Source organism: Chelmon rostratus, chromosome 3 (assembly GCF_017976325.1).
Source record: "Chelmon rostratus isolate fCheRos1 chromosome 3, fCheRos1.pri, whole genome shotgun sequence".
In the NCBI taxonomy this organism is placed as follows: domain Eukaryota; kingdom Metazoa; phylum Chordata; class Actinopteri; order Chaetodontiformes; family Chaetodontidae; genus Chelmon; species Chelmon rostratus.
Genome location: NC_055660.1, coordinates 27,703,559 through 27,715,702, shown reverse-complemented (window position 1 = coordinate 27,715,702; position 12,144 = coordinate 27,703,559). Strand labels below are relative to the sequence as shown.

General features: G+C 43.7%; 1 protein-coding gene across 4 annotated transcripts in view; it reads left to right on the top strand.

The window, feature by feature from the left end:
• Positions 1-12,144, top strand: part of kcnq5b (potassium voltage-gated channel, KQT-like subfamily, member 5b) — a 108,746-nt gene that overhangs the window by 66,188 nt on the left and 30,414 nt on the right. For all 4 annotated transcript variants that reach the window (XM_041933048.1, XM_041933046.1, XM_041933047.1 and 1 more), the window contains exons 2-3: positions 9,690-9,780; positions 11,544-11,670. In XM_041933048.1, coding sequence (XP_041788982.1) covers positions 9,690-9,780; positions 11,544-11,670 — 218 coding nt within the window. The remainder of the gene's footprint in view (positions 1-9,689; positions 9,781-11,543; positions 11,671-12,144) is intronic.

The following is a 12,144-nucleotide window of genomic DNA, read 5'->3' as shown; positions in this document are numbered from 1 at the left end:
TCTGAAGAGTGTTCTCATTACATCCCAGATGTGAAAGTGTGTCCGTGTGAAAACAGGTGGCTCTTTTAAAATGTGTGTAAACACGCAGGCAGCAGTCACATGTTGGTTTTTGAAGCAGATGTTCAAATGCACACCGTCGCTGTCACCATAGTGATCATACAGTTAACAAGCTGCTGTTTAGATTTTGTTTTGTTTGAACAATAATGCCAAAAAATGTTTTTCTCCTGCTGCTCTCAGTTTTCTATCAATGCAAAATGAATATCTGTAGGTTTTGAGCTGCTGGTCAAATAAAGTGACCTCACCTCACCTCAGGCTCACTCAGCCAATAGTTCTTTACATTTCTAGACTAAACAATTCACAGAAAAAACAATGAAAATGATTACAGTTTCATAAAATATTAGGGTTTTTCTGATGAATATTGCTTTAATTTGTAGCCATTTTTCATGAACAGTCAGAGAAAAGTCAACTTCAAGGTAAACTTGGCTAGTTTTCGACATCAACAACAGGTTTGGTATTGGGTTAATGTCTGCTTCAAGAGAGAATCAAACTAAACTAAGTGTATCTAAATGTTAGATGTCACACTGATGAGCACTAATGATAGCTCTGACAGCTTCACTGTCCTCAATGAGGTCCAGACTCACACCTCATTCAGAAACAAGTCGCTTTATGCTGCTTGGACAGCTCACATGGTTAACATGAATGAACTGCAGCGGGGTAAATCTGCCCACAACAGCCCTAACAAAAACCTCTTCACCCCTGTGAAAAATTCCAAAATTGCAGCTTTTGTCATTTTAAAACTGCACAAATGGTGACATGAATATGCTTCATCACTCAGCCGTAGCTGCAGTCCCACCAACCGATCTGCACCACCATACAGTACGCACTGTAACATAGGAGTGGAGACCTCACCAACAACACAGCATAAGCAGCGAGAGGCCACACAGTCTGCGTCTGGCTCATTTATGAAGTCAGAAGTGTTCAGTTCCTCCTTTACTTTCCATTACGAGTCCTCCTACAGCTCTGCTGATGGAGTTTTAATTTGCACAGCCTCGGTATGAGAGAACAGGACACATTAAACTGGAGTGAGGCTGCTTTACGGGTTTGCACACTTGTGGTTTTATCCAGATGTATTGCTCTTTCTCTTCTACCAAGCATGTTAAAGGCCCTTAACTTTTCATTGTGCACCCATGGCAGTTTTTGCTGAATTTTCATTGTGGTCTCTTGGATGTGTTCACATGAAGGACGAGTGTGAAACAGCAGTGCACTGTGGGTGGTCTCTGTGGCTTTATCTCCTGGTATCGCCTTCACATTTTCCTTTCATAATGCAACATCAGTTCACAGCACACAGGATTACGTGCATGCTCTTATGTTTCTGTTTTTGGGAGTTGAGCTATAATATCTCTACCCGGCTGTGTAGCTGTGAAACAGGATGTGGCACCCTGTCCATCTGCTTTTTGCACTAATTCTCTTTTAAGGGCCCAGTAGGAAATGAGGTAAGATAATGGAGTAATTGTTAGGCCATATAACACCATAGAGCTGTAATGATTATTAAATTCATCGATTGGTTGTCAGCTATTAAATTAATCACCAACTAATTTCATAATCGATTAACTGCTGATAAATGTTTAAAGAAAATAAGTCAAAACTCTGTGACTCCAGTATCTTAAATGTGAATATTTTGTTCTTTCTTTATTCCGCTGTGGCACTAAACTGAGTATCTTTGGGTTGTGGACAACCCAGGAAATTTGAGGAAGTCAGATTGGGCTTTGTGAAACACTGATAGATATTTTTCACTATTTTCAACAGACTAATTGATGAATTGAGAAAGTGATCAACAGATTGACGAACAATACAAATAATTGTTTGTTGCAGCCTTGTAACACCAACAAGGCGAGATTCAGGTTTTCTTTCTTCAAGAAGAGGCAGAATATATTGACATTATAGCAAAATAAACAGCATCCATCAGCATTTCTCTGTAGTATTAAATGGATGTCTACAGATGCCATTTATTCCAGCATTAAAATTTCGATCCTGTGTGTATCTTCCCGTGACATCAGGACATGATGTTATGTGTGATATTTAAAGTGTTTCATTTAACCGCCGTTTGAAATCAAGCTTTGCTGTCAGGCCTTTTTGTCTCAACCTACAATACCACTTTAAGATAGTTATCATCTTGTCAGGGAGAGCACCAGTAAAACGTTACCCATGTTCGATCACAGGCTTTAATTATACTGCAAACTGAATCATAAAATGAGTGGAAATCCTGGAAAATACTGATACTGGCAATGAATTAAAGATCATGTATTTTCAGTGTAGTTGTTACATTTTGAAGTGACAACTGAACATCAGCCCTGGACAAAGCATTGCTTTTACACATCGGGGGACATTAGATTTAGCAAAATGAAGGGGTTTAATGACTGTACATTTTAGAAAGCAATATTAGAAGCTAGCATTAAAGGTTTTCATATTTGATGGGGAAGGATGTGAAGGCACAAAAAGGATGCTGACAGGTACATCAACGAGCCACCTTAGGCAGGAAAAAACTGTCTGCATAATGTACTCGTATAGCGTGAGATGACATTTTTCACAGCACTACATCAGGGCCCTGTCATTAAAGCTGAAGCCGTGAGCTTCAGTAATGCTACATCATGTTAATGTCATAAAACTGCTCAACCTGTATTCTCAGAACTTCCTGAACCTGTTTTGTCAACCTATAAAAACTTTGCTCTCAGTCAGTGTTGGGCAGTAACATAATGCTTAATAACATGTGACATTAATGTCATTGCTTTTTTTTTCACCCAATAATGATGATCAGCTCTTGTCAAAAAGATCCCAAATGCAACCAGTAAAACGTAGGCGGGACCAGCGCAGGGGTAGGTGAAACAGTCCTCGATTGGACCAAACGCCATGCAAGCTTTTCTGAGTAACAACACGGCTGCTTACTTACTGCTGTTGATTTAAGATTGCCTGTAGAAAATGATTGTTCAAACAAATCTTCGTGTACTCTGGTAAATTCCACACCGTTGATAGAGCACTGGGATGTACAGCCATGTCTGCGTGTGGTTTGCTGCTGTAGCAGCCCACACTGCACAGTGTCACAGTCACACATGACCAACTACCCACAGCGCCCCCAGCTGCATGTCTGCTGTAGATACATCGCCACTGCTTTATTACTGCATTTGTTACTTTATTGCTATTGTGTCAACTAGTGGGTTTGATAGTCAACTATTCTGTCCCATTTTTATGTGCCTTTATTGCTGGCTTGCTAACATTAGCTGCTTTTACATTCAGTTACCTGTAAATCCCGACTTCTATTGCTTCGCTACTGCAGGTATGCAGCGATAATATAATCCTAACAAATGATCCATTTTTCTAAACATGTTTAACATGAAACAACGTGCGCGCTCATACTTCCAGGCATCTGTTTCCTGTGATCTGTGGAAACAGGCTAAAAGGTGGCTTCACATTGCTCACCTGCAGCTGGAACACTGCACAGTGATCAACTCCAGCAACCTCCAAGGGTCCAAACTTCCAGCGGGTTCACCGCTATTAAACGCAGTCAAGTACTCCTTTGTACTCCTTAGCTCACCTGGGAAGTCGTATCGCCGCCTGACACGGCTGTCACCTCTGGTAGCATATATAGCTAAAGTGACGCTCCAGACAACTTAACACAGCCTGTAGTCCTTCCTCCACCCAGTCATATCAGAACATGTCAGTGGAGGCAAACTTGGCTGAGCAGCAAAACTGAGAACACTGGCAAGTACTGTATCATGGATGTAATGCGAATAGCAACCCAGTGACTAATTTTTTTGAAAACATGCAGCGCCTCATAGGTTCAATCTGTGTGCATGCACAAAAGCCAAGCAACAAAAAATCCAATTAAATGATGCAGAAAGGACAGTAGAAGAAGAGCAGACAAGTACGAATTCGCAATAGCTGCGACCACCTACATGCATGCATGCATTCACACACACAGCCTCACAAACATTCGACCTCCATGGCAAATGTCAGGCTCCTAGGGCTCCTGTAAGTGTCATTATAAAGTCTCAGCGGTCAAGAAGATGGCCATCATGTGCTGACTTTGAAATCTGAACCCCAACAGCTTGGCAGCCCCACACAAAACAGGACGTCATTGAAAATGTGTAATACTCAGGTTGTAGGGTGTGTGTTTGTTACTCGTAATGTAGATACAACAGTTGGAAAATCCCTCTGCTATACTTTCTGTTGTGTTAATGCACCGAGCATCAACAGATCAGCCACTCAGCCTCAGCGTGCATTATTTCCACAGCACCGTGTTGCCTGTGTTATTGAAACTCTGTGATTCCTCTAAACCCTGTGCATAGCAAAGAGCCTCAGCACCGACAAACGAACCCACAGGACCCCTCCTAAACCCCTCCTTGTATCAATAGTCAGCCGTCATGAAAATCCTTGCTCCCGGCACCTCTTTGAGCCAACTTTGCAAGTTCATTTGCTAATCTCATAAACACATTCTGCTCATTCCGCTCTCTCTTTCAGTGGCTCTTGCAGACTGTGATGCATAACATCAGCGTAATGGGGAAGGAGAGACACAATGCCCCCCCCCCCCCCCCCCCCCCCCCCCCCCCCCCACCCCTTAGAGTGCATCCCTGGCTCAGCCTTTCAAAGAGTCCAGGTGCATTATGGAAATTGTTCCATCGTCTTCGGTCTCGTAGCAGCGTCCTCTGAGCCTCACAGCCACTCTCCCTGGCTCACAGTCAGCACTGTACATTATAATATGTAGCAGCTGATAGCTTGCACATGCACACACATTGTGTCTTGCAGATGTAGAGTGTTTGTGCATATGTGTGTGACTGCGCTGAGAGAGTGTAAAGACAGGGATGTAATTACAGCACTTAAACAAGTGATAACAATCTAACAGTGTATGATACAGCCCTTAAACCCTCTCCCCCATGTAAGCCCCTGATATGTGCCGAGTATCCTGAGAAGGTCTGTCACTGTGGGAATAGAGCAACACTTTGTCAGGGCGAATGTAAAGAACGTTTCGAGACATGCGATGCGGAGTGTGGAGGAATGTAACCGCAGGGCCTCACAGGGAAGGGTAAAGGTCATGAGTTGTGTCTCTGGGTCACAGCCACCATAAAACGAGGCAGTGGGTGAGTATGCTGAGACCAGTGGTGATGAAGTTTTTATGGGTGATGTTTTTCTCTTTGGAGTAAGTGCGAACTTCTAATGGCTGCGTTGTTTAAAAAAAGCACATGATCTCCTGTATACGTTAGCTTTGCTCGGCATCTGAAAGCATTTTAAAAAGGGTCTCGGAGTTGAAGCCTGAAGCTCTTACTTGACAATGACAGAAATGACGGTACTCTCATAACAACAGAAATTTGATGTAAAAGCTGTTCAGCAAACTGATAATACAATACAAACAGATCCTGGACAAGTAAAGCAGACACAGTCAGCAAGTATACTAACAAGCACTTTCACAACCCCAAACAAGTCTTTTATTTGGTATCAGGTTTCGCTTTGTATCTTTGACTCCTCATGAAGTTACTTAGGATAACACCGCTGACATTAACGTGGCACATACCTCCCTGTTCACTGGCTCAGCTTTCTTTAAGAAGCAGAGTCCACTTTCATTGTGTCTGCAGCCCCAGCTATGGCATCTAAAGCATGAGTACACTGAGCAGGCGATGAGCCCTGACCTGTATGACACAGCATGGTCAAAGACGACTCTACGATTTGATGTAGTGTTCTTTTAATGGATTGACTGGAAAAATAACAGATTTATTGATAATGAGAATTGTCACTAGTTGCAGCTCTTGTGTCCATGCTGGAAAAGTGCTCGTGTGGTTATGGGTGGATCAGCATGTTGGAAAAAGTAACGTGTTAAATCCTTTGAAGAACATTCTGCTTCCTCCCTATCAGGCTGCAACACTCCAAAGTTGAAGTTTGATTAACATCAGGTGGTGCATGTCTAATGTTCTTTCCTGTTTGTTCCGCATGGTAAAGTGCATTCATTTCTGGTATACTAACTTACTAGTATCATGTGAACTGAGACACAGCTCAGGATAATAGGAAGAGATAGTCATTAGTTACAAAATGATACACAATGAAATATCTACTGTCATATTAAGCCAAATTAAATACCATGATGGTCTTCATGATGAATCAACCACCCATGGGTGCAATCAAAAGGCAGGAGCAGCATTTTCCTTTCAGGACCATGGACAGCATCAGAGGACAATATCGACATGAGAGCGAGATCGTCTTCTATAATCATCTGTCATTAGAAACCCAATCAGGTGTGGTCATGACATCATCATTAGTCTATTAGTGCACTGTGACCCAATTCACACATGATCGGGTGTTATCAGAGAGATGGCTCTTTACACGTTGCACTCTGAAAGTTTGTGGGTGTTGAGGTTGATTTTCTCCGTCCTCATATTTCTTTGGTTTATTTAAGGGATAAAAAGCGAGGTCCTTCACCTGACACAGAGGCCGCACGGTGCTGACTGCCACTGATTCAAGGAAATTCAAAGTCTGGCCAAGAATAAACTGTAGATTATGAATAGTCACGCTGTTTATTTGGTGTAATAAATGAATGAGCTTTAAATAATAAAATATGAAATAATAGTAATGAGTAGCTGTTATTTACATCCCCAAAAAACCTACAGCTATGGACATGTAAAAGACCCCCCACCGCCGCATACATCAGAGAAAGACACCCAGAGTGAAAGAGACTGATTTTGGTCATTTTGTGTCTCTCTATGGTCATTTTTTTAATCATAGTTATTTGGGGTGCCTCTTTGTGGATGCTTGATTGACTTTCTAACCATCTGACTCTGGGGTGGCCAATCAGATTCTAGGGTGCGTGGGTGAGGGCTCCCCCCTGCACCCTTCTGGCCCGCCTCTGTACACAGATAACAAAGAGAATCACAGAGGTGCTGTATATCTGTTTTTATCCACCAGCTGCAGTGTGTGGACTTTAGTTGTTAGTCTTGTGACCAATTTTCTAAACAAATCAATGAAATTATGCAGATCTGAGCAACACTTACCACTCGTTCAGTGGTGCTGGGTCTCTCTCTGTTTACATGAGTGGAAGAGGGCTGGAGGGTGTGCTTGGAACAGGTGATTTGATGAGTGGGTGGAAGGACAGTTGTTTCGATGTTGTGATTGCGAGGGTGCATTTGTGTGTGTGTGTGTGTGTGTAGGCCAGCTTCATTTTCAGCCGCTGCTGTTTGGAAGGTCAAGAGCGATCACTCTGCTGGAAGTGCAGAGCGAAACACTCTAGATGAATTCTGCCGCCTATGAGCGCAGGGCGTCGTGGCAAACAGGGACCAAGGCCGGCTGAGAGCACTAGTTGGCGGGATTCATTAGTGAACTTGGCTGAGAGCTTGATGACGCTGTCAGGGTGCCCATTTAAAGTAAATATATTCAGAATGGAAACACGAGTTAGTCTATGGATGAAGGGAGTTGATTGTCACTCTGTAATTTTCGGTCTGACAACCTTGTAAGTGCGAGAGGCGTAGGTGTGCCGGTGACAAGGAGCTTGCTTTTCAGCTGACAGCGCCACAATGCTTGTCACTAGATGTTTTCCTCCAATCAAAATCACATTATTCAAATCTTTGGAAATGTCAACAGAGCAAACCTCAAACTTTTGATACTTAGTGCTTTTATTTCCCTCAGAACCTCCAGCAGCTGTCTGAGCCACGTGACAGAGCAGGAGTCGTCATGGTCGAGAAATAATGACATAACCACCCTCGTGGCTGTGGAAAGTTTTGACCTCCGTTTTGGCTCTCTGGATGTCAAAGAGAGCCCGAGTGGGGTCAGAACAGCACAGTCCTGCACTGCGCTATAGGCTATGGGACACTGACCCACTCTGCACACCCACCATTTTCACACAGGCACCACTCAAACACTGGATGATATGTTAAGACTTCCTTTCAACTCTCTGATAATCTGAGGTCAACTTGGCACCAAGGGGCTGATAGTAAGTCCCCAGTCTCTACTGCAGTACAGCTGTGGAGATGGACAAACTGCATCATGGGTAGAGCATATGTCATATTGCCAATAGTGACATTTGGATGAATTATACTGGGGAAAAACATTTTAGCAATTCCAATAACCATGCACTAATGGTTGAAACACTTCTGAACACATCGTATTATTGCGCTGACTAAGACATCCAGTTGAAAAACACACTTTTCATGGCAGTAAAAACTGTCTTCCAAAGCATTTGTGATGCATGTTCACACATACAATCCACAGACAGTTGGTTGAAGTTTATAATGTTCAAGAAAACCTGATTTTGACACTGTTTGTGCCTGGCCTGTATTCTGCTGTAGCCATTAAATGTATTTACCTCCCTCTATAGTGTGTTCTGCATCGTCAGCGGCTGAGTCTGCCACGCCTGCGCTGCTGTCATATGGCATGCACATGCATGTTAACTGAAAAAGCCGGCGCATGCTAGCATGTGCACAGAATTTGTGCACATGCTCATTTGGCACCTCAGGATGTAATCAAGATCTGAACTGGTCCCAGGTCACTAAGATTAATCCACTTTAGTTGCATGTAAACAGATGCACACACAGGGTCTGACAGGCAGAGCAGCTGCTTGAAGGGCAAATCCTGCCCCAGGAAATCGTAATCGATGTAACTTTAAAGGGGATGTAATCTATATTTTTAGAATAAAAAGCCAATATAACAACGTGACCACGGTGTCGCTCATACTGATCAACCTGCAGAGAATTTTCACCAGAACACGCGTTTCAGCTCGTTGTTTTTCACAGGCAGCTGTTTTCAGCAAAAAAAAGCTCCGAGCACCCACTACCTGCTCATACCATCATGAAATCATGAGGCCCGAGAGTGAAGCCTCACCGTTTGAAGTGACGGGTCTTCACAAATTTAGAGGCCGAAAGGTCAGAGCTTAGCCAAAGGTCTCCAGTTTGAATTATTGATGTATAACTGTCTAAGCATGAAGCAGGACATGAGCGAAAAAAGGCTCGCCTGCTTTACTTAAGCCTCCGCTTGGACAGCGTTGAAAAGTACACACACAGCATGTCGACCGGTTTTTCTCCAGCAGGCTTAAGAGGAGATCTGAGATGATAAAACACAGATGTGCTCGCACCGTTTAGCATCGAGAGCCACCGAAACTGTAGCCCCCGCGCTCATATTTCAGACAACAATGTGTTTTTGGAAGATTTATACCATGGAAAAAAACATGTTATGGTTATGAAGATGGAAGGCTACGGTTTCCTGGCGGAGGGAGTGACGGTCGGAGTGTGGAAATGGTCGGATGTTGCTTGTTTTCCAATAGCCGCAGTTTCACTGCTTGTTTCTTGCAAATCATGTTACACAAACAAGCATGATTAACTTGATATCTCAGGAAATTGAATAATAGTTAGGCTCATGGTTCACTGCAGAGAGGAAATAAGTTCTGTGATTGTGCTGCCAGGTTGTTCGTGTTCTGGTTCTCCTGCAGCGCCAGAACGGGTTCAAGAGTTTGTCGCAGAGGAAAATACAGCGGGCAGTTAAACTTTAGTGCACATTTCTGTGATCAGCAGCATATTTGTGACCAGTGGAAATTATGTTTTGGAACTTGAGATTTGATCTGCTGGCCAGCGTGGCGGTTTCAGAGGTCAGACCATTGATGTCATCCCGTCCAAGTGTGTGTATGTTGTATTTATGATTCTCTCTGTTTTTCTGTTGTTTAGGTTCATCTTGGTCTTCAGCTGCCTGGTCCTCTCTGTGTTCTCGACCATCCCGGCTCATCAGGACTTCTCCTCCTACTGTCTCCTCATCCTGGTGAGAAACTGGACAACCATCAGCCAGAAATCATTTTCTATCAACAGATGCTAGTTAATGCTTTTTCCCTTTTTCATTCCTTTACCCCCTTTAAACCGGAGCCTGGCCAGTGAATTGGCTGGACCAGAAACTGTCATGCAAAATTGCCAAAGATGTGTTTAAAGTAGTTCAGAAACTGCGTCTGTGTTATGACGTGTGTGACGATTCTCGGTCATCCACGCCCTGGTTATCCTCGCCTCTCATCCAGGGAGCTTCTTCAGTTCTTACTGGCTGCTGGAGGGTCAGCTCCTCAGGTCAGGACTCAGCAGTTCACCTGGAAGATAACAGACACTCATTCGAGGACAACAATGTACATTTTGGACAGGGAGGACAGATGGTTTGAAAGGGAGTTGAAGGAGGCCATTTACATCAACACAGAGAGACTGTCCCTCAGCACAGGAGAGGGTCTTCAGCTCTGCTTGTCTCCCATCCACAATGCTGTCCTTTCAACCCTTCCCAGGAGACTTAACAACCATTCACATTTGGCCTCATGTGAGAACTCAACATCTCATTTACACTTGATCTCAGTTGACTGCAGTGACTCTAACAACTGCTGCAGCTAGAAGAACCAGGTGATATCAGTGACCTTGATAATGACCCCACACAGGTTAAATACCTGGAACTGCCCACCAATCAGCTAGAACTGAAGGACTCAACCCTCCTTGTGTGTCTGTCTGTCTATCCTTCTATCCAGCCATCTATACTGCTGTATCGTTTTAATTTGAGAATATTACAGTGTTTGAAACCACCACATAGTGTTAAACCTTCTTTAGTGTATGTTTAATACACACCATGAAGACTTCCTTTGGTGTTATCTTTTTTTTTTTTGCATGTTACTTATGTGAAATATATTTGCATACACAGAGGTCTAACGGCTGTTTCTAGGCTCCACTCTGCCAGGACTAAACTTATTTCTTTCTTTCTCGTTCTTTTTTGGCCTCTTAGTTAGTCTAAAAGTACTGAAATCATCCTGTAAAATGCCCACCATGCTTCAGTTTTAATTGTAGACTAGACATGACCTCAATTCCCTCAATAGACAAGCCAAAGCCCTGAAATGCATGTATGGAGGTAGAAAATGGAGGAATGTCAATTGAAAATGTGAGCATCAGTTAGAGGGGAGGATGTGAAGTACTGAATTATGATTCTGAGGAGTACCTCCTCTATGAAGGCATGCCTAGACTTCCAGATCAGTCGCTCATTTGTGAAAGCGTTTGCCCTCAAGCTGGCAACTTTACTGACTTGAGGCACTAATAACACTAAAAGGAGTTCAAAGTTGCCTTCTGATAGAAAGTCGGGGAGAGAACAAGCGACTGGTGGGCAAAAAGGCTTTTTAGATGACTCAGGGTGTGTTTGAAGAAGCTGCGAACTGAAAGGAGAGGTTGCTTTTTTCATACGCTCGACCATTTACTGCACATGATTGCCCCTGCGGCGGTAACCACCATTTCACAAATTACGCTGCGCTAATTGCATGAATGTTTTTACCTAATGGAAGCCGAATCAGTGCGTGTGCATTAACAGACGAGCTGTCAGAGCCATTATCAAATACAATGCTTTGTCAACCTGGCGTCCATTTTCATGATAAAAACGTTCCATTAATGATGCACAGTAGTAAGTGATGATGTATTCATGATCTACGCTGATGAGCGATGACTAATATATGATTACTCTGCCGCCATCATTAACTCACTGCCAAAAACAGCAATGGTTTCTGTCTTGTTGGACAGGAGTTTGTGATGATTGTGGTGTTTGGCTTGGAGTACATCATCCGGATCTGGTCGGCAGGATGCTGCTGTCGCTACAGAGGATGGCAGGGACGACTGCGCTTCGCCAGGAAGCCTTTCTGTGTCATAGGTGAGTTGTTGGACCTTTTTGGTGAGTCTCTCTTGTGGAAACAGACACAGATAATTCCCCCAAAATTTTATTTTTGATCCAGCAGGGGTACCACTTCCTCTCCTTCACTGCTCCACCTTCCAGCTGCCTTCTTCTTGCCCTTTGGTGCAGCGCGGTTGTCCTCTCTGTGAACGCACTTTGATGTTAGACGTAAGCCTGCGCCACAGCACGCTATTGACCATAGTTTGCTCGTGTCATTTTCAGTTGTGGTCAGAGCTCATAAGAGCGGAGAGCATTTACGTAATGAGGTTGCATTAACTGCCTTTTATTCTTTCCACTGTTTAGACATGGATCTCTCCGCTCCTTTCTTGGAAAGCGCAGTAGGGTGCTGGATGGAGGGAGAGCAGGGCTTAGAGGTCACGCAGGGTGCCGTGAGCTCCCGTCGTCACACTTTGTAGCGGGTGCTGTCGGATGCCAGCACTGAGGGAATATAAG